Raw genomic sequence first — 23751 nt, forward strand, 5'->3', positions numbered from 1 at the left:
AAAAACGTATTTTTTATGTTTTAATCATCTTTATTAAGTATAATAAAGGGACACCAAACAGACCGGAATACAGTCTTAAACAAAAGAACACTTATTTCACCCCACAGGAGGGACAAAACTACAAGCTGGATAATTACATAGAAAGTTTCAGACATAGGGTGAAATCCCAACTTTCCAACAAACAAAAGAGAATCCTGTACAATCTTACCCCACCAGAAAGAGCGGCCATAAGAACCCTACAAATTAACGAACGCATTATCATCAAACCCGCAGACAAAGGAGGCGCAGTGGTAATTATGGACATACAAAAATACAGACAGCTCTCAGACAATAAATACTACAGGAAACTAACTGAGGACCCCACACAGGATTACACAAAACAGCTGAAAGACCTTATCAAAACATTTCCTACACAAGCGCAACCTCACCTGAAGAAACTCATACCAAACCAGTCTGCTGTGGGCACATTCTACATGCTACCCAAGATCCACAAACCGGGAAACCCTGGCAGACCAATCATATCAGGTATTGGCACACTCACGGAAGAAATATCTGGATTCATAGAGGGAATTCTGAAACCTCTCGTACACAAAACTAACAGCTTCATACAAGACACCACAGACTTTCTGAATAAATTGAAAAATATCAAGCAACTACCACCTAACACCCACGATGGATGTAGAATCACTATACAGCAACATTCCACATGCGGATGGCATAGCTGCATGTGGAAGACTCCTAAAAAAATCCACACTGGACCATCAATACTCACCAGAAACTATTACAAAATTAATCAAATTCATTTTAACTCACAACTACTTCCGCTTTAACAATGATACCTATCTACAAATAATGGGCACTGCGATGGGCACCAGGACAGCACCCCAATATGCCAACCTTTTTATGGCTGAGCTGGAAGAGACATTTCTGAATACACACCAGACCAAACCTCTAAAATACTACCGGTACATCGATGACATTTTTATGATTTGGACGGAGGGTGAAGAAACTCTGAAACAATTTTATTCTGCCTTCAATACATACCATCCTACAATCAGATTCAAAATTGACTACTCCCCAGGAAAAGTCAATTTTTTGGACACCACGGTCTCAATCAGTGATGGCTGTATACAAACATCTATATACAAGAAACCCACAGACAGATGCAGCTACCTCCACAACTCCAGCTTCCATCCTTCACATAGAAAAAGATCCATCATTTACAGCCAAGCCACAAGATACCACCGTATCTGCTCTGACCCAGGGGACAGAGACAGACACCTTAAAAGCCTGACTGCATCCTTCAAACAGAAAGGCTACAACCCCAAAATAATCTCCAAGAATATTGCCTCCTCCCTCAAAACACCCAGGGAGAATCTGCTACAGTACAAGGAGAAAAAATCCACAGACAGAATCCCGCTTGTAGTGACATACAATCCAGAGCTGGAAAAACTGAGGAAAATCATAAGAGATCTACAACCTATACTCCAGGAGGATGAATTACTGAAAGAGATATTCCCATCCCCACCAGTACTGGCCTTCCGACAGCCACCCAACTTAAAACACAAGCTAATCAGAAGTAAACTTCCATCACAGACTGAAAAGGAACAGAAGGGCACACTTCCCTGTAATTTATCCAGTTGCAAACTATGCCAAAATATTTCACAGGACCCCAAAGTCATCCACAAAGGAAAGATATTCAACATAAAGGGATCTTTCACTTGCTCATCTTCCAATGTGGTATATATCATTCAGTGTAAAAAATGTAACGAAGGATGCTATATTGGAGAAACAGGCCAGATGCTTAAGACAAGATTCAATTTACATAGACATCACATGAACAATACTGGTGCCAGTAGGGTTCCCACACCTGTTGGTCAGCATTTTAAAGGACCAGGACACTGTACCAGTGACCACAGTGAGAATCCTGAAAGGTAACTTTAAAACCATACAAGAACGTAAGACCTTTGAAGTCAGAATGATTGAATATTTTAACACCCAACAGAAAGGACTTAACAAGGATCTGGGGTTCCTAGCCCATTATAAACCATAAAGCTGTATTTCTCTGTTGATCACCCTTCCCTCACCTATCCACACCTATCCTGTTAGAATATCAATGATATGCTTTGATGTCCCCATGCATACCTCCTACCCACCCCCATCCTCCCACCCTGTCAGACTGTCATAGTAATGCTTGAATGTTTTCACTTATATACACTGTCAGCTAGCACATTTGCTTATTTCCGATCTGACGAAGAAGGGCAACCTTGGAAAGCTAATCAAGAAATGTATTAAGTTATGTCCAATAAAAAAGGTATCATCTTATTTTCTTTTCCATGTTTTATTTTGTTTAATTTCTATTGATAATCATCTTTATTAAAAGCAAAACATGTTGTTGATAAGCTTCATACAGATCAAGAAAAAAACAGTAAACCATTCAACATGGCACAATAAAAACTTTTACTTTTACCCCAAGAACCCTTCCCCTCCCTCCCTATAAGCCCACCTGACTGTTTCCATCCGCCAAAATAACACAAGTGTACAGATCAGTAGGACTCAAAGCATTTCATAACAAGTAAAGCCATAAACAACACAGTTTATACCAAATTGTTTAACCACACTTTGGTTTTGCCTTCAGGTTTAAAAAGCAATACCATGTGCATGTAAGGTCTAGATAAACAAATGTAAAAAATCTATGTTTAAGGCATATGCCCCTAAATATGTAATACTTGGTAGCAATAATTAAACAGTGATAGAATGTTCACATAGCAGGCAGCCAACAGATTTATTTCCCACTGAAAATAATCATTTTTGTATAAACTTGGCGACTAATACTGTGCTGCTTGCTATTTTGTATTTTGGCGGTGTTTTGTTTGCCTGCATAATAAAATCGCACTTGCAAATATTTTTCTGACACGGCTTTAATTAACAAAAGCTACCATAAGAGGCAGACATGGTCATATAATTAACAGTATAATTTTATTTGTATTTGGGTAATGACCAAGAAAAATACTATTAAAAATTATATAACAAAGCATGAAGTTGACTTGGTTAACTTCTGCTGTATATCAACCTTTAGTAAATAATAGTAATAAACAATATTAAGTGCATTTTTATAATATACTACTGCATTCTTCAAAATAGAAGGAGCAAGTTCCCACAAACCATCTAGGCACAGGTAAAAACAAGCTTTCAACCTAATACATGTTAAATGTGGGATATGATTGTCATAAATAAATAAATAGATAGAAACTCTGAATGTTAAGCACCTGATTCTCATAACATGATGTCTGTTTTAGTGGCCCATTACCAGGAGAAAAACATCTCTGCACAAATATAACACATGCTAGGGTGTCCCTGTGACCAGCCCTTCAACTGACTACTGATTAAGATTTATAACAAATTACTACTCTACCTATGAAAAGTTATCCCGTTTTTTTTTTTTGCTTCCTCTGTGTACATCTATATGCTGCACAAGCTGGCATGTTTGAAAATATAAGTGAGATTAAATAAAAATACTGCCAACAATAAAGAACAACAACATAGATGCAGCAGCTCATATGTTTGCTTGCTTTGTTTTGAGTATACAGAGATGACAGCACCGCGGGTAAGGGAAAACTCAGACAAATCTAATTAGTTTCAGCATTTTGACGTCACTTCATCTCCTGTCTATTAAACCTCCTTGATTTGGAACGTAGAATCTTCCTACTTACGTTTGCCGAGAGAGTGAAAACAAAACAGATCGCGTTTTAAGGTGGATTGCACAGGATCCGACCGATCCTGCTTGGTTCCCATGGAGTCCTGGGATCCCTGTGCCTTGTTCTTATACACCTTAATTCATATATACCTTAATTATTAGGATTCCATAGAGCCCTATACACCTCCCTATACAGGTACAGAATCTAGGATCCCATATGGTCAGAACCATATACACCCCGGGAACCCAGGTTCTCACAGAATCCTTCATATGCATACCCAGAACACAGGATACCATCCCTCCTTTACACACCCCCAAACTAGGATGTCATAGCAGGGCTCCAGGATCACACATATAGTCACTGCATTTGTCCCGATACTAACCCAGAAACTCACTCTAGCCACAGGGCCTGATATTGTAACATCATTCTCCCCTGCCTACAGATGGTCGAGATCCATTCTGTATTTTAATGGTATTCATTTTCAATCCCTTATTTTAATTTTCAGGATATTCCTAATGCTTAGGCAGATCTGCCCTAAAAGGACCAATCCCAGTGTTTATTGTCTTCTTTTCATACTGTGTGCTGAACTTCAGTCCCTAAAGCATTATTCAGTTAATGTTTGACAACCTAACTCTCCCCACCCAGTGCTGCTGATAGGCATTTTATGACCCAGAGTAGGAGTACATACAGGCAATCTGATGAATTATTAAACCTGTTTATCATCCAGGGTGATGTCTAGTTCTGGTGTTCATTTTATTTTTCATTCTGTTCTCACGTATATTCCAATCAAAACCCTTATGGTCCAAAGTGACTAATAATGAGAAAGCCAATATAATAAGATTGGGAAATTCAGCAGTTTCCTTCAGCTTGCTTGAACTTTCAGCTTAGCTGGAACCAGTGCTTAGATCCTGGCACTATAAGTCTTCATTCACGACTACCAAGGAACTTTCCTCTATTTTATCTCCACCATCTCCCCCTCCAACATATGATCATTTAGTGGTGGTCCAAAAGAGACTTGCACGAGGACAGAAATTTCACCCGTCCCCACTGGAATCTCCTTCGTCCCCCATCCCCCCCCCCCCCCCCCCGCCTGTTTATACAAGTAATCTCAACACATCTTGTGGTAAAATAAGCCAACTTAAAAGTAGCCCATGTTGATAACTTCCTCTCCCAGTGCTTATGAGGATTTCAATTCTATCAACCATATCAATTAATTTTTTTAGTGCTATTATAATTGCTAAGCTAGCTTAGAAGCACAAGGAAAGGATAGGTAGGCTGGCCTGGCACTACACTTCCACAGAAACCCTGCAGGACATGTGTCCATCCCTGTAGAAACCGCACAGGAGTCCCATGGACCTGGAGGAACTACAGGATTCCTGCTAACCCCATTCCCGTGCAGTTCTCTAGTCCACAAGCAAATTTCTCCTGGAACCCTGTAATTACAGGATACAGTCAGTAGGTGGTTCCACTTGTGACAAAGGCAACCTCCTTCCCCTCCCCCCACCACCCTACAAGAAACTGAATACTACTTCCATAGCATTCGTTTCCAGCCTCAGGTGACTCAGGATGCAGAATCTCAGTCCAGGAACTAATCCAGGATCTCTGCACATAACAATGCACAACACTCGCCCCTAAACCACTCATTTCTCTCATCCAGTGGCGTAGCCACAGGTGGGCCTGGGTGCACTTTGGACTCAGGCCCACCCAAAATTGTGACACTCTTGCTATGGCTGGTGGGTATTCCCAAACCTTGCCAGCTGAAGATTTTCTGTCCTTGGGCAGCTAGCGCTCTTCCAAATGCCAGCCAGCAGCACTTGCCTTGAGCTGTCACTAAGACCGGCCCTTCTACACATGCTCAGTTTTCACACATGCAAAAGCACTGAGCATGCATAGCCTGCCAGCAGCAGCAACAGTTTGAGGCAAGTGCTGCCGGCTGCCATTTGGAAGAGTGCTGGCTGCTCGATTAGTAGGAGGAAATCTTCAGCTGGCAGAGTTTAGGGACCCCACCAGCTCAAGTATTTAATATTTGTGGGCAGGGAGGGGTGGAGAGAAGAGCAAACTGGAGGGGCTGGGGGGGGGGGGGATTTCATGCCTGCCCACCCACCTTGGGCTCAGGCCCACCCAAAATTGGCTATCTGGCTACACCCCTGCTCTCATCTCTTTCTCCTATGCATTAAATAACATGTCATGGTTATTCTGAAATTCAGAATTGTCTGAGGTCCTTAAGCACTGGAGCTGACCATTCCAATAGATTCTCAACCCAGATCTTGGGATAAACAGCCAAGCTAGTTTTCAGGATATCCACAATGAACACACATGAGATAGATATGCATACAGTACAGGTAGTATATGCACATTTATCTCATGCATATTCATTATGGATATTCTGAAAACCCAACTGGCTAAGGAGTCCGCAGGGCAGGTTTGGGAAGTGCAGGCCTATAAGGTCTATCTTCTCTCCCCATAATTCCCTCCAGTCTTTAAAAAGTCCTCACTTCCTGTAGTCAGAGAGGCCAATAAAGAAAGCCATGGGTTAAGACAATGTGCTAAAGCTGAGTGCAGGGTTTTCCTAACCTGGAAAACAAATGCAGAGTGGAAGAAAATCCAATCCAAGAAACCAGTCAGAACTCACAGAATGAGAACTCCAAATAGACTTTTTTTTTTTAATTACATTTGTACCCTGCGCTTTCCCACTCATGGCAGGCTCAATGCAGCTTACATGGGGCAATGGAGGGTTAAGTGACTTGCCCAGAGTCACAAGGAGCTGCCTGTGCCTGAAGTGGGAATTGAACTCAGTTCCTCAGAACCAAGGTCCACCACCCTAACCACTAGGCCACTCCTCCACTCCACTTTATTAGGACCCTACACGGTCCGTGTTTTGGCTATAAAGCCTTCATCAGGCTGATGTTCTATTGAGCATATGATACTACTGGAGCACTGAAAATAACACAAAGTCAAAATCAGAGATAGAGATAGTAGTAACTGGCGATCACTGCAAACTAATACAACTCCAACTGAGATGTATATGTGTGCATCGATGCATGTGCTGGAATGGTATTCTGCACATACTGTTTTTGCAATACTACTGTTCATGCACTGAGTGGCATTCTGTCATGAGTGTATGCAGCTCCAGGTGCCAATACATCATTTTTCCAAATACCATAGTCCCATGATGTTTTTTTTTTTGTTCCAGCCCCCTTCCCCAGCTCTCTTTTTCAATGAGACTACTACTACTTAACATTTCTAAAGCGCTACCAGGGTTACGCAGCACTGTACAATTTTAAACGAGGAAGGACAGTCCCTGCTCAAAAGAGCTTACAATCTAAAGGACACGTATGCAGTCAATCAAATGGGGCAGTGTAGGTTTCCTGAATAGAGGTAAGTGGTTATGTGCCGAAAGCTACAGTGAAGAGGTGGGCTTTGAGTAAGGATTTGAAGATGGGCAGGGAGGGCGCATGGCGTATGGGCTCGGGAAGTTTATTCCAAGCATAGGGTGAGGCGAGGCAGAAGGGGCGGAGTCTGGAGTTGGTGGTGGTGGAGAAGGGTACTGATAGGAGGGATTTGTCCTGTGAGCGGAGGTTGAGGGGAGGGACGTACGGGGAGATGAGGGTAGAGAGGTAATGAGGGGCTGCAGATTGAGTGCATTTGTAGGTTAGTAGGAGAAGCTTGAACTGTATACGGTATCTGATCGGGAGCCAGTGAAGTGATTTGAGGTTGCAGATCTCATATGCTAAAGAGAAGAAATAGGCATAAAATCCTCACTAGTACTGACTGCAGAAAAACAAGCTAACCTTTTACTCCTCCTCAGACTGATTAAAATCTCAGCACAGGAAAACCCTGTACTAAGCTATCTAGTCCCCTCTGTGCTTCTCTGCTTCTGCGCTGAATAGATGGGATTTGAATGAGTTGGCTAAAGAGTGGAGGAGTATCCTCATAGAGCAGCAGTGGACTCAGTCAAGCTAGGTTTTTATATTTCACTCTCCAGGGGCATAGCCATGGGTGGGCCTGGACAAGCCCAGCCACTTTTGCTCCAGGCCCGCCCAGCCTCTTCTGCCTGCTCTCCCCGTCCATGTGGTCTGCTCACTTTTACTGCCCTGAAGCGCCGTTCTCCCTCCAGCACCGGTGATTCCCATAGCCAGACTTCTGCCAGCGCGCGTTGTCGGGGCCTCTTCTCAGGCACGTCCCACCTACTCTGCAACTTCCTGTGTCCCACCTTTGCAGAAAACAGGAAGTTGCAGAGTAGGCGGGATGCCCCTGAGAAGAGGCCCCGATGATGCGAGCTGGCAGAAGACTGGCTATGGGACTCGCCGGTGCTGGAGGGAGAACGGCGCTTCAGGTCAGTAAAAATGGCCAGAACTGACCATGTGCAGGGGGCTGTCGCGGGGGGGGGGGGGGGGGGGGGGAGGGGGTAGCGGGTGGAGAGGAAATGCGAGGCCTGTGCCCACCCAGTCCACCTCCAGACCCTTGTGATCTTGAGCATCATTTAACTCTCCATTGCCTCAGGTACAAACAGATTGGAGGCAGGAAAACACCTATTGTACCTAAATATAGTAACTCACCTTGAGCTACAGCTAAAAACAAATGTGAGCTAAATCCAAAAATTTTTCCCATATAATTTTTTCTACATAGACTGTCCAAAAAAATGATGTGCAAAGTGGAGCCAACCTTGCCTAACACACTTTACTGCATTGGTCCCGGGGTTATCCCATGCCACATCTACATGGGATAGTATGGCTCTCATTGCAGGTCATGTGAGCCCAATTAGACTGTGGTTTGACTAGACAAAACACTCACCTTGACAGCTTTGTCCTTCCATGGAAACATCTTTTCTACTATCTTTTCCCCCTGTTCTTGTACCATGCACTGGAATTTTGTCTCACAGATATGGAGGAGAGCTTGTATGAAGACCATATTTAGTGACTGCTGGAAAGGAAATTTCGTTTGTCTTTGTCACATCTTTTTAAAAAAGGGGTGGGGTGGGGAGTAAAAATTAATTTTGAGGCCCACCTAGCGGTTGGGTGATAAGGTCTGCCCTTTAGAAGAGCTGACCTGGGTTCCGTGGTCAGAATTCTGCCCCCCCCCCCCCCCCCCCCCCCCCCCGCCGGGGCTGAGAAAGTTGTGAAGATAGTCCTCGTCACACAACTCTTGTCTTCAATTCTTCTCCTTGTCAGTTTTGGATTTTTTAACTGATAATTTGAAAGAATAATTGAAAACAAGAGTTGTATAAAGGCATAAGTAAATCTGGACTGTTATGAATCATTTTTCTAACCTGTGATGGAACAGTACAGTAGTAAAACCCTTAAGCAGGTCCTTAGCTCGATATCTACAAAATTACTGTAAGTTTGTATTCTGAACAAGCTCTCAAACAATTTCCAGCAGACTTCTTCTTATTGGTTACATAGTTGCCTCCTTTTAAACGTTCCTTGCATCGCATTAGGAAAATTGGATTGGAACATGCGTATATCGAGCGGAGCCTAGCATTAGAGGTGCTGGTGCTTTAAGGGCGAAGGTACCGTCCACACCAAGGAGGTTTAATAGACCTCCTTGGTCCACACCCACACCACAAGGGAGGTGGTTTCTCTCTTCCTGTACCCAGATCTGTCTCGCACGCAGTACTACACCATGGATTTCGATTTATCGGCAGGTAAGATTTTTTTTAATTCCAGCCTGATTTTCTCAGTTCTACTTATTAAGCAGAATTAACATTAATCGAGAGGTCTTCCCAGTACAGTGTTATTAGACCACCCGCAATTTCAGAAAAGGAATCGGCGGCTCCTTGTGTTATAGCTTTCTGTTTTTAGATTGGGATAATGCTGATTTGGGTTAGAATGAAGTGAAGGGGCACGAGGGGAGGTTGGGGGCAGTATCTGAGGCAGAATCTCATCGGACTAATTCAAATCGAATTCGATGCCTAGACGATCCGGCTGATCGTGATCGTTGGAGAGGGGAGGGGAGGGAAGGAAAGGAAGGGGGTTGCACGCAACTAGATCTGTACATATTCATTGGGGAAATTTGACAACCAGACTTGCAGCTCTCAGTCCAACGTTTCCCGCCTCTGAACGGAATCCTCCGTATTTATTTGTTTAAATGATTATTGATTTTTCAAATAAAAAGAACAGTGGCTGAATTAGCAACTACAATCAGAACAATAACAATAATTATCATCCTGGAAATAACAATTAACCGTGTAATTTCAATAATAACATATGTAATGAACAGTGAGCATGAATAATAACCAAATGGGGGGGGGGAGAAGAAAAAAAACAACAGTGAAGGATAAAATGATAACGATGACAGAAACCCAATGATGGAATATTCATTCTCTGTTTCCTAAGTATTGTTCCAGAGCTTTCCATGTAGATATCTTATGGACCCAAGCAAGTGAGTATTCTAAATATTAGATTTTCATAATTTAGGCCAGTCCTGTGCATCCAAGCCATTCCAGGTTCTGATCGGACCTGCTACTATCCTATTTCCACACCCCACTTCCAGAAGGCCTTTCTATATGAGAGACAGACCTGTTAAGTATAGTACCAACTGCATTTAGCTCTGTTTAGAGGGCTTGACTCCTGGTACAACATGAGTACACCCAGACTGAGTGTATGGGCAGGTGAGGAGATGTCCAGCAAGAAACACTCATTCTTGATACCTTTGAAAGGAAACAATTTGCTCTCTCCCCAAGTTGCAATATAAATCAAAGACCCCTTTCCCATTAGAGTTGCAAGTCAGGGGAATAGGATCCAGTTGTTGGCTTGAGGAGCAGAAGCTCATCCAAAGGCATGGACACAATTTTCCCAAGGTACACCAGATCCTCAAAATGTGGGCGAGGATGAAATTATTTCTACTAGCCTTTTTTGATACCAGGAAAGAGTAGAGCAAAAATGATATCTCCAGCTTGATATTCCTCCGTAGCGGGTCACTCTCTGACCCATAACAGCCTCACTGCCTGGTAGATAAAGCCTAAGGTTGGAGAGGGTTGGTCCTTTCCGCTTGACTCTTAGGGCCCTGTTTACTAAGGCGCATTAACATTTTTAACGTGCTTGCAATTAGCGCATGCACTACCTGTGTAGGCGCCTAAAGGGATATTGTAGGCGCATACACAGTTAATGTGCGTTAAAAATGTGAACACGGCTTAGTAAACAGGACCCTTAATCAGCTGGAGCTTAATGCTGAGTGAACAGTCGCTATGTCTGAGAAAGATTTGCATTTGTTGAAGACCCATTTAATCCATGCATATTGTGCCTATCCTGAAAAACTAACTGGCTGTGAGGTGAGGAGGAAAGTTCTGCCTTACCCTAATTTATTAAAGTAAATTGTGTGTCAGTTCCATAAATGGAACTATAGAGGTGGGCTCAGCAATTTGTTGACTCACCATGACATCGCAGCACCTCTAGGTCATGACTTTAATCAAGGTGTGGTTTTATAGGGCTCCTTTTACAAAGCAGCAGTACAGATTAGCATGCGCTGAATGCGAACAAGCCCATGGGAATTGAATAAGCTTCTTTGCATTCAGCACACCACTAAGCGGTAATGCCCACTTTGTAAAAGGAGTCCAAAGTGCTGTGGTTTGTCGGTCCATTTAAAGGTGTAAAAATAAAGGTTGACCAACAAGTGTTACTTTTATTGGTCAAGTACATTTGTGACTGACTTTAGAGAAAACACTGAGGCCTTCATCGAGTTAACGCAAATTTATTATATTTAGAGTCCTTTATCATCCATTTTGAGGTGGCGGATCTTTGGGCAGTTTGGTCCTCAAGTCTGCAATTTTTGGATTCTGATTCTTTGGAAGATATGGTAGGGACTTGGGTGCATACATTGGAGCAAGCATTAGATGCTGTTGCCCCGAGTAGAGAGGTACAAGTGAGAACTGATTATAATCCGATTATAATCCATGTCCATGGAAAACATCAGGGGTTTTGCAGGCGAGGCATGAGTTGCGGCAGGCAGAGCATAAGTGGTGGAAAGCTCAAGATGTTGACGATTATGATGGTTATCATATTCGGTTCTGTGAATGTATGCATTTGTGTGAGGATGTACAAAATCAGTATTTTCTACAGAAGATAGTAGGAGCATTGCATAGACCTAAAGAGCTATATCAAACTGTACATTTCTTGATGCATGGTTATAAGATCAAGGAAACAGCTGTGGGGCCAGAATCAGATTTATTTATACATTTTCTCATTGCTAAGTTAGACAGCATAAAAGTGAATGTGGCCACCTTGTTGATGATGGGGTTGATATATGGAATGAATTTGAATTGGTGTATTATAAGGAGATTGAAATAATAATTCACTCGATTACTCCAACACAGTGCTTGTGTGCGTGATCCTTGTTAGACTGGAGTGCTGCGTGTGCAGTCCCAGGAGGTTGCACCGTCTATTTGCCAGATTGTAAATAAATTATCTGATGGTGTTTTTCCACAGTTTTATAAGCAAGCTACCATAAAGCCATTTTTGAAACAAACAGGGCTTGATTCTGCAGAATTATCTAATTATTGACCAATTTCAACTATTCCATTTCTGGGAAAAATTTTGGAGAAAATAGTTTTCAAACAATTGGATGATTTTGTGGAGAGAGTTGGTGGACTAGATCTTTTTCCATATGGATATAGGCGAGCTCATAGACATTGTTGATTTCCACTGTAGATTACTTAAAGCAGTGGCGTTCCTAGGCTAGCTGACACCCGGGGCAGATCGCCGATGCGCCCCCCCCTGGGTGCAGCGCGGCCCCCCCAGGCAAAATTACAACCCCCCCCAGGGTGCATTTTTACCTGCTGGGGGGGGTGCCGCGCGCCTGTCGGCTCCGAGTCCACTTGTTCCCTGCTGCTCCCTCTGCCCCAGAACAGGAAATAACCTGTTCTGCGTAGAGGGAGCAGCAGGGAGGGAACAAGCGGACTCAGCCAACAGGCACGAGGCACACCCCCCAGTGCACCCGGGGCCCACCGCCCCCCCTTGGTACGCCACTGACTTAAAGCAAAACATAGATAATAATATGTATTATTGTCTAGTATCCCTGGATGTTTCTAGTGTGTTCGATCCTCTTAATTTGAAATTGATGCTTGACAAGTTACAAGGTTTAGGAGTTGCGGGACGAGTATTGCATTGGTTTGCTTCTTATTTGATGGGAAGGTCAATGATATGAGGAGTGGATTGCAGGTTTCAACATCTGTACAGGTTGAATGTGGAATTCTACATTCATCCTGTCCCTGTCAGCACTGTTATTCAATATATACTTAGCACCTTTATGTAAAATGTTTCAGTCACTGGGGGTTAACTATTGAATGTATGCAGATGATGTGCAATTTTTCTTTCCGATATTGAAGTGGGGAGAAAGTTTAAATTAGCAGTTGAGTAGATATGTGGTAGGAGTGAAACGGTGGATGGAAGAGAGTGGTTTTTTTCACCATATTTAAAACTAAACCAGAGGTAATGATTGGGAGATGGAAAGAATTGAAATAGTGGCCTGAGACTGTTTGTTTGGGAGATATAAGTGTTTTGGTTAAGAATGATATTGTTGGGGGTGACGATGGATCAAAAGCTTATAATGAAATCCTAGGTTGCTAATGTTGTTCAGACAGCCTTTAGACAATTATATATGATTTTTAGATTAAAATCTATGTTTACTTTGTATGATTACCATTGTGTGGTTCAAAGCATGATTTTGATGTGACTGGACTACTGCAATGCCTTGTGTGTTGGTATGGCTGTTTCAGATGTCAAGGCATTGCAGGCAGTCCAGAATGCTGCTATGAGAACAATTGTGGGTTGATCTAGATTTTCACATGTGACACCTGCTCTTGAGCAACTACACGGGCTTCCAGTGGCACAAAGGATTAATTTTAAGGTGCTGACAATAGTTCATCAGGGAGGGTAGGCTCTTTCCAATCAGTGAGAGAGACATAAGAATGGTAATACAGTTTATTGGGTAACATCAAAAATGACTCTACACCTGTGTTTCGGCGCCTTCCTCAGGAGTCTTATGATAGGAAGTGATGTTTAGTACCAAATGGGCAAGTCACTTAACCCTCCATTGCCCCAGGTACAAATAAGTACCTGTATATGTAAGCCGCATTGAGCCTGCCATGAGTGGGAAAGCGCGGGGTACAAGTGTAACTAAAATAAAATAAATAAACATATATATATATATATATATACACACAAAGCTGAATATAGCACAGTGGGACTATGGCCCACAATCGGAGTAAATAAACTTCTGCGGACAGTCAAAACGGTCTCAGTGACTGTCTGCAGAAATGTTTTTACTCCGATTGTGGGCCATAGTCCCACTGTGCTATATTCAGCTTTGTGTATATCAGGGGCGTATCTGAACTGCGGCGGTAGGGGGGGCCAGGGCCAGAGTGAGGGGGCACATTATAGCCCCCCTGCCGCCGCCATTGCCGATCCCCCTCTCCCCAGCCGCTGCCATTGCCGATCCCCCCCCGCCGTTGCTGTTGCCTACCTTCGCTGGCGGGGGACCCCAACCCCCGCCAGCTGAGGTCCGCGTCCTCCTGCCGCTGCCGGCTGCCTGTAAAGGAATTCCGTCAGCTGGTGGGGGACCCCCAACCCCCGCCAGCCAAGCCGAGGTCCTTTCATTTCTAAAGCTGGCGCCGAAAGTTTCTTCTGAGTCTGACGTCGCTGCACGTTGTACGTGCAGGACGTCAGACTCGGAAACAAAATGAGCTTACCCAATAAACTGTTTTACCATTCATACGTCTCCCTCAAAGATTGGAAAGAGCCTACCCTCCCTACTCCTTCTTTGCTTCACATTGGACTGTTTCCTCGTGGGGACTGAGTGCACTTCCACCTTCGTGTGGTTTCTCTCCTATTCGACAATAGTTCATCAGGCATTGCTTGCCCTGTCTTACCTGAAGCAAGCACTGCAGGTGTACCATGCCAGGCATATGTTAAGATCAGAATCGACTATGCGTATTTCTGTTGATGCAGTAATGCAATTGCAATATGCTGATACAAGAGCTTCGGCTTTTGTGTCTGCTAGAATTTCCTTGTGGAATAAACAATCTGTCCAGCTTCGGCAATGCTCTGACCTTAAGCAGTTTAAAAAACTTTGAAAACAAAATGGTTTTGTTTCTATGTTTTGGTAAGTATACATGAGTTTGCTATTTGATGCTGAGTAATGTTTTTGTGTTTGAGGTTGAATATGAATGTTTTTATGGAAACCACCTAGTTATAGGTGGTATATAAATTTTATAAAAACAAACAACTTCCTGGATTTTTTGCAAAGGTAAAACCAATTTAAAATGATTTTTTGTTCACCATAATTTTGAAAGCCTAGCTGCAAGTGTATAGTGCTTCCCAGTATCTCTTCCCCTCAGCAGAATGACAGTGGGACACACATGGGAGCTGGGTCTGGGAAACAGAATGCACAGGAAGTGGGTACAGATCATCCAGGCAGGAATGTAGTGGAGTAGGAGCAGCATGCGTGCACACAGGAGCTGGGCCTGAGCCCTAGAAATAGCAAAAATCATAGATATAGTTTGCCTGCTTACTCTTGGGTGGCAAGAAGTCATATGGACATTTGGGAGATGAAGACAAATTCTGCATTAGCACCTGCACATTTTTTTTTGGGGGGGGGGCAACACTCCCCCCTCCCCAGTGTCTACCCCACACTATGCCTATGGCAAAAACGTATGGGAGCAGCCTGTACAGGAGCTGGGTCCAGACTGGCAGAAATGTGTGGGACAAGATGTACGTGATCTGGGTTCTGAACTGTACATGCAGTAAATGTACGAGTGCCGTGTGCAAATGCACAGACGCTTGGTCAGGATCAAGCAAGCATGTTGCTGATGGGGAGGAAAGCCAGAGTTGCTGCTGAGGAGGAAGGAACATGCAGTAAATGTATGAGTGCCGTGTGCAAATGCACAGACGCTTGGTCAGGATCAAGCAAGCATGTTGCTGATGGGGAGGAAAGCCAGAGTTGCTGCTGAGGAGGAAGGAACAGGGAACTGTGTCTGCTGGGTGTGAGCACACAGCGTTTAAAGTTCTGTGCTGTTGGAAGGCCAGGCCAGTAATGTCACCAAGACTTCACTTCAGCTGTGTGGCTAGACGATTACACTGTCCATGGTGAAACAGGGATATGCTAAGGGGAAGAAGAGGAGTCCAGAGATGCTAGGAGGGAAAAGGAAGGGATGGTAGAAAAGGGGAGACACTGGGGAAGGAGGTCATGAACAAATACATAAGTACATAAGCACTGCCACGCTGGGAAAAGACCAAAGGTCCATCAAGCCCAGCACTCTGTCTCCGACAGCGGCCAATCCAGGCCCCAAGAACCTGGCAAAAAAAACGAAAATTTAATAACAATCAATGGACTTTTCCTTCAGGAATCTGTCCAGACCCCCTTTGAACTCAGCAAGGCCAGCTGCCGTCACTACCTTCTCCGGCAATGAGTTCCAGAGTCTAACCACACGCTGAGTAAAAAAAAACTTTCTCCAATTTGTTTTAAACCTACCACATTCTAATTTCATCTTGTGTCCCCTAGTTCTATTATTGTTAGAAAGCGTAAACAAACGCTTCACATCTGTCCGCTCTACCCCACATAGCTTTGAAATTTAAGTAAAAAAAAAACACAACAAAACCATAGGAACCCCTTAAACTAGGATCCAAACTGTTCAATATATATATATATATTTATATATATAATTTTCCCTCAAGCTAGTCATAAATGAATTAAGGGACGGATTTACTAAGGTCCCCCTCCAGGAGAGGGGACTCCAGTAAATCCAGCACTAAGGTGTCACCAGCAACTTTTCTGTTGAGCTCAATGGACAAACAAAAAGCTTCAAACTGCTATTTCTTGTCTCTTTAGCAGTGGGATCTGATCAGAAGGTGGCAGGACAGAAAGCCGTGAAGGTGGAGAACAAGGGCGGAGATCCGAAGCATGACCTGAAGCTTGAGCACCATGGGCACGGGAAAGGGCACCACGGACACAAGAAAGGACACCACGGACAGGGGAGTGAGCACTGCAAGGGCCACAAGGTAGTCAGAGATATGAATGTTTTCTGCGGTTAGCTAATGAAAACTTCAACCTAGCAAACGGAGAGAGATGCCACATATACTCAGAGAGAGCAGGGAGGGAATGATAGCTCTTCTAGCTTTAAGCTGTTATGGGCTAATGATCTTTACGTTTGGAGACCTCATGTGCTTCTTGCCCTGATAGGAATATTTAAAAACACAGAAAGGGTCGGCAGCTAAAGATAGTTGTTCCATCGCATGAGCCATTTCTGCTTGCTGTCTTTCAGCACTGTCAGAATACCCAGCCTTGAGCAACATTGAGCAGTTACTCATGGTTCCCCATCCTAAAAGCTCATAATCTAGGTGCCATCATACAGTTTTGAGTTGAGGGTAGCAGAAGTGTAGCCAAACCTCAACAGGAGGGTGGGGGGGGGGCACTTTGGCCCTCCTTCCCACCGCCACCCTCCCGTGGCCGCTACTCCCTTCCCGCTGCCCCCCGCCACTGCGAAGGTACCTTGGCTGGTGGGGGTCCCCAATCCCCGCCAGCTAAAGCGCTTGTCCCGCGCTGGTCTCACATTGCCTGGCACCCTGTTCTTTTTTCAGTTGCTGTGCACCTCGTTTTAATGAAACTGAGCATGTGTGACTGAAAACAGGACAGGGCACCAGGCAATGTGAGACCAGCGCAGGACAAACGCTTTAGCTGGCGGGGGTTCGGGACCCCCCAGCAGCCAAACCAGGGGCTCCAGAGCCAATTTGGGGGGGGGGGCCCAGGCACCCCATAGCTACGCCACTGGAGGGTAGTAGAATACAACTTTCTGTCCCAAGCAGGAAGCTGCAGCACCTGACAGCCCTCTTGCTGGACCCTTCCCACTTCCCCCTGTACAGAAGCAGCAAAAGAATAAAATTGTTTAGTTGGATTTAGCTCACACCTTTTCAGTAGTAGGTCAAGGCAAGCTATATTCAGCTATAATAGATATTATTCTATCCCCAGAGGGCTTATAATTTGTACTTGAAACAGAAGGTTTAAGTGTCTTGCCCAAGGTTAAAAAGGAGCATTAGTGGGGTTTGAGCTTTGGCTTCCCCAGTTCTCGGCCTATTCCTTTGCTTGCCCTGGCTCACTGTGTTCTCTTTTCAGGAGGGATGTGCACATTCCAGTGACTCCAGCAGCTCCAGCTCCAGTGGAAGTGACTGTGAAGGAAAGGTAAACCCTAACTCTACCCTATATATGGACACGTACATCCATGTGTTTGCATAGACACATGTAGCCATGCTTTTCTAGGACCACTTCAAAGACTTAACACACCAACATAATTTCCCATGTGCATGCTTTATTCTGGATAAAGTTTAAAATGTGGAACAAAGCCTAGTTCAGTCAGGGCAACAACCAAAGATGCAAATTAGCTAATAAGTTGTAAGACTTCAAAAAAGACCTCTGCCTGCCTCTATATCCGAAAAAAAGCAAACCAGTTAAAAACCTTGCCTGCAATACCCACTTAACCAGTATAGCACCACAGAATGGTCCATGGTATCAAACACCATTGGAATGTCAAATTGTAATAAAACGACACTCCTTCCTGCAGCTAATGATTTCCTTACCTCTGTCACTAGAGTAATAAGGTTTCCATACTACAGGACGGATGAAACCCATATTGAGATTTATATAGACAGACAGATGACTGAAGATAATCCTGAAAATTGTAAATTTTACTATTCATTCCAAAAGCTTAGCAATCTAGGGGATGCCAGCTACAGGCCTGTAATTAGAGAATGACAGTTGTCCCCGTCCTTGCCCCCATGGGTTCTGTCTCCATCCCCGCAGGTTCTGTCCCCGTCAGCTCTGTCATCTGCAGAAGCCTTGAACACTTATGATTTTATATTTAAATCTTTTTATTAAAGTATAAAAAGGAATATGCTGTGCAACTGTTGTATATAAATTACAAATAGAGAACAATAATAACAATGAGCAGCTATAATAACCCTTTCTTCCACCACCACCCTCTACCCTTCCAACCCCAACAATAGGTGATTTCTACTACACCAAGGAATCCTAATTCACACTGTTAAAATGTCCAGGGGTATAAAATACAACCCATTCTATATGCCCTAGAGGGGAAAATATGTCCTATGAAGCACTGTTATGGTTTTTTTTTTTTTTTTTTTTTTAAATCTGTGGATAAATAAGAAGTCATCAACAATCTCAGGATTCAATCTAGCTCTCCTGTCTTCCACAGTCCTTCCTGGACTAGTTGTCTTCTTAGAAGATGTGCCGGTAGCAGGATGTATAGGATTCCCCATGCAAATGTTGCTAGTTGTGACCAGTATGTCTGCTTGTTTTTCCAAAAAAATCAAAATATCTTTGTAGGCATCACTTAAACATAAATAAGAGTCCAGTTCATTAACAGGATTCAAAGTAGAAAATGACATGGGGACAAAGTTTGTCCCCATCCCGTCCCTGTGGGATCTGTTCCCGTCCCCATTCCTGCGGTTCGCCGTCCCCGTGTCATTCTCTACCTTTAATTATCAACTATTGTCAAAGTCTTCTCCTATGTTCTTCGAAATTGGAGGTAACCAGGAACTGGAGTTAAAGCAGTTTTAGCTATTTCTGTTGGATAAGATCCTTCCTTTGATATAACATTAACAACAGTAGTAAGACAACAAAGGATTTCAGATGGTATTTCCTTAAGATAAAATGAAGGGCAATTATCCAGAAATGTCCATTATTCCAGGCATTGCCATACGATTTTGGTACCCATAGGCAAAATCAGACAGCAAATTGTGTGGGGGAGGGGATGGCAGATCTCCCAAAGGTTGGAGAGTAGGAAGAGGAGCAGAGGAAGGTCATACTGCCACAGTGTTGTTCCTTTGAAGTAGTCAAAAAAAGGAGTCTAGGTATTAAGTTCCTTCTAAACTTGGTGGCCTATGTTGCCTACCAGAAAGTTGACGTAGGTTGTTAGTTTTGTTGAAAATTAACTGGTTCCAGCTCCAATTCATGTCCACTAACCCATAAAGAGCTCCTGAGGCACATGTGTAAGAACTGTCAGCAGCTTCCCACTTTGTGCACACAGCACAACTCTCCTGACTGCCCCTCCATCCCCAATCTCACTCTGTCTTCCAAAAGTCAAAAGGCCAATACATTGGGTATTCGGACACCCGCCACCAATGATACACATCACTCTAAGTCTAGGCCTTTTAATCTAAGCTATATTTTTCTAGCTTTCAAGATAAGGGCCCAAGTTAGGGATTCTACTACATGAAGTTAGAGCAGGGTTTCTCAACCCAGTCCCCGGTACTCATTAAGCCAGTCTGGTTTTCAAGATATCCACAATGAATATGCATGACATAGCTAAATGCTAACTACTTTTTATATATAAAAGAAGATATTTGAGAATAAAGGAATATTTGGAATTTTAATACATGGTGTTGATTAAACATTTACACTGGATTCTTCACTTGTTGATGTTTATATTTTACATAGACCAGCTAGGGTGAGGGAATAGATAAGCTAGCCCTTCAAAGTTAGAAAACAGGCAGTTTTCACAATGCCCAGAAAATGCAAACAGATCTGCTTCACAGACCAAACAGATAAACTCCAGCTGCTATCCTGAACCACCAAACCAGTTTGCAACCCTTCAAGGGCTGCTATTGTCTTGGGCAGGTTGTATATTAACCAGCCGCAATGTGGTACTAGCCTCAAGGGATATCATCCCCTATTTTGATTAGATCCTACCATCTCTATAGAACCACCATCAAGCTGTTTCCACCCCCATTAGACATGTCGGCAAATACTAGTACACCAGAAATGAAGGTTATAGGGAGTGATACAAATGCTATGCTTAGGCCACTGTTGGCATAGCCCTTGCGTGCAAGTTTTCTGTGTATTTAATTATTGTACAATATGAGCAAGAAGTTTAGAATGGAGGTGGGGTAGAAGAGAGACAGTGGAGGAGTGGCCTAGTGGTTAGGGTGGTGGACTTTGGTCCTGGGGAACTGAGGAACTGAGTTCGATTCCCACTTAAGGCACAGACAGCTCCTTGTGACTCTGGGCAAGTCACTTAACCCTCCATTGCCCTATGTAAGCTGCATTGAGCCTGCCATGAGTGGGAAAGCGCAGGGTACAAATGTAACAAAAATAAAATAGATACTATTGGAGATTCTACATGGAATGCTGCTACTATTGGAGATTCTACATGGAATGTTGCTATTCCACTAGCAACATTCCATGTAGAAGGCTGCGCAGGCTTCTGTTTCTGTGAGTTTGACGTGCAGGACGTCAGACTCACAGAAGCAGAAGCCTGCGCGGCCACATTGGTGATCTGCAAGGGCAGGCTTCTACATGGAATGTTGCTAGTGGAATAGCAACATTCCATGTAGAATCTCAAATAGTAGCAACAGAGGAGGAGTGGCCTAGTGGTTAGGGTGGTGGACTTTGGTCCTGGGGAACTGAGTTCGATTCCCACTTCAGGCACAGGCAGCTCCTTGTGACTCTGGGCAAGTCACTTAACCCTCCATTGCCCCATGTAAGCCGCATTGAGCCTGCCATGAGTGGGAAAGCGCAGGGTACAAATGTAACAAAAATAAAATAGATGCTATTGGAGATTCTACATGGAATGTTGCTACTATTGGAGATTCTACATGGAATGTTGCTATTTGAGGTTCTGTTGCTACTATTTGAGATTCTACATGGAATGTTGCTACTATTGGAGATTCTACATGGAATGTTGCTATTCCACTAGCAACATTCTATGTAGGAGGCTGCGCAGGCTTCTGTTTCTGTGAGTCTGACGTGCAGGACGTCAGACTCACAGAAGCAGAAGCCTGCGCGGCCACATTGGTGATCTGCAAGGGCAGGCTTCTACATGGAATGTTGCTAGTGGAATAGCAACATTCCATGTAGAATCTCAAATAGTAGCAACAGAGGAGGAGTGGCCTAGTGGTTAGGGTGGTGGACTTTGGTCCCGGGGAACTGAGGACGATTCCCACTGCAGGCACAGGCAGCTCCTTGTGACTCTTGGCAAGTCACTTAACCCTCCATTGCCCCATGTAAGCCGCATTGAGCCTGCCATGAGTGGGAAAGCACGGGGTACAAATGTAACAATAAAAAAAAAAAAAACTAGTACCTAATGTAGCATAAAGATCATGTCTTTTATGGCTTTGCTAGCCCCTGGTTACAAAGTTGCCATAAGTAAAAGGTAGGGGCTACATGAGGGCTGATACTTGCAGCATACGCCTGTTCTAACATTTACTCTGCAACCTGCAGAGCCTACTGCGTTCAGTCTTCCTTCATTCTAAAATTATTTTGTGGCTGTTCTTGTTTTCCTGTGGCAGCACCAGCATGGAGAGGGCCATGAGCACAAGAAGAAGAAAGAGAAGAAACTGCACAAAGAGAAAAAGCCCAAGAAGGAGAAGAAAGACAAAAAGCACTAGGGAGGAAAGGCTGGGTAGCAACCTGGTTTTCCCCTGAGCATACTTGCCCAGAGCCAACCTCCTCCTCTTTCTGCAATTTAGATTCCAGGGGTTAATAGGAGTGCCCTTGGTATGTTTCTTCACCAGTCCCTTTTCTGGCTGAAGGTGTCTGTAATAAATTCCTTTTAAACTGTACAAAACAAGATAGAGGCTGGTGCCACCTTATAAACTCCCAAACTTATTAGGACACAAACTTTTGAGATCAAGTCCACTTTATGATAAAGTGGTCTCTGGTCTGGTAACATTCATTCCTCAATAAATCAGGGAGTCTGTAAATTACCCAATTGCCTCTATCGCATTTTTGCTCCTACACACTTAACCTGGTTACCTCGCTGGTCTTTCAAAATGTACGTCTTTAAGATTTTGCTTGTGCTGACCTTAAAGCAGCAGGTCTCAATCCAGTCTTCAGGACACACCTAACCACACTGCTTTTAAGATATTCAAAATGAATATGCATGAGACAAATCTATATGCACTGCCTCCAGTGTATGCAAATTTAGCTCATGTCAATTCATTGTGATCCTGAAAACCTGACTGGCTGGGTGTGCCCTGGAGATTGGGTTGTGAAATGCTGGTTTGCTAATTTATATCTCTCCATTCTTGTAAGAGCTAGGCCTGAGCTCATCTGCCACAACTTTCATTTGTACCTACCTGTGGATTTTTCTCTTATTTTATATTCCCCCCCTCCAACTTTACTTTAATCAGGTCTTTGGGGAGGGGAGGACCTGTTCAAGATACCTTCTGGAACCATACAACTGTAAGCCACCAGGCAGCACTGGCTGCATAATGCCTGAGACTTCCCCATGTGAAATTTTGAAACATGGCTTCTGACAATCTAGATTGGGAAGTTACTACTCCCCACGTCATATCTGACACCCTTGCTGGTGCAATTTTTAAGACTCCTTGGGAATTTTTAAATTTTGTTTACAGAGGGTCTTTAGATTTCAAAGAGAAAGCATTTATACATTTCATTTTAAAACTCTTACTTACATCTGGGTTTTAGTGCAGATAGCTTTTCTGTGGAAAAAGCATATAGACGGGACATTACACTCCTGCCTTAAACACGCTAGGGGCTCCTCTGCTAAATGTAACTCAAAGTCTAGGTGTTACAGAGTACAAAGTATAGTAGTTATATTATACAGACAATTAAGTGTGTGTAAATTGCTATCTACCCCCAGAAATGTCAATGGAAGGAGAGGTAGGGATGCAGAACTGGAGCAAGAGGAAGTAGGATGGTTTCAGGATTACTTTAGTCTCCACTACAGCTGCTCTGTTTTGTTTTTTTGTGGATGTACATAAGCATCACCATGCTGAGACAGACAATGGGTCCATGGAGCCCAGCACCCTGTCACCGACAACAGCCAAAATGCAAAGATGTCACCTTTCATCTTTCTTTATGCTTTTTTTTCCTCTTAGAAAAAAAAAAGCTGAGCTGCCTCATCGGATGATGTTTCAAATGCCCTTTCACACAGCTCTGAGCTGCCTCCGCATGTGATAAGTTCCAAATGCCCTTTCACCAAGCCCTAGCCCTGTAAACAAACAATTACCTATTTCTAGATATGTATGTCTAACACTGATTTAAATGTTTAATTATACTGGTGGGCCTGTACTGTGATAACAGA

At 43.6% G+C, this 23751-nt stretch overlaps 1 protein-coding gene across 1 annotated transcript; it reads left to right on the forward strand.

Annotated features, from left to right (window-relative positions):
• Window positions 1-9234: 9234 nt before the first annotated feature.
• Window positions 9235-23425, forward strand: LOC115480844 (urease accessory protein UreE-like). Its single transcript, XM_030219780.1, has 4 exons — window positions 9235-9342; window positions 16521-16690; window positions 17802-17867; window positions 21992-23425. The coding sequence occupies exons 1-4, from the start codon at window positions 9321-9323 to the stop codon at window positions 22088-22090; spliced, it is 357 nt and encodes a 118-aa protein (XP_030075640.1). The 5' UTR covers window positions 9235-9320; the 3' UTR covers window positions 22091-23425.
• Window positions 23426-23751: the final 326 nt, after the last annotated feature.

Source organism: Microcaecilia unicolor, chromosome 11 (assembly GCF_901765095.1).
Source record: "Microcaecilia unicolor chromosome 11, aMicUni1.1, whole genome shotgun sequence".
Lineage (NCBI taxonomy): Eukaryota > Metazoa > Chordata > Amphibia > Gymnophiona > Siphonopidae > Microcaecilia > Microcaecilia unicolor.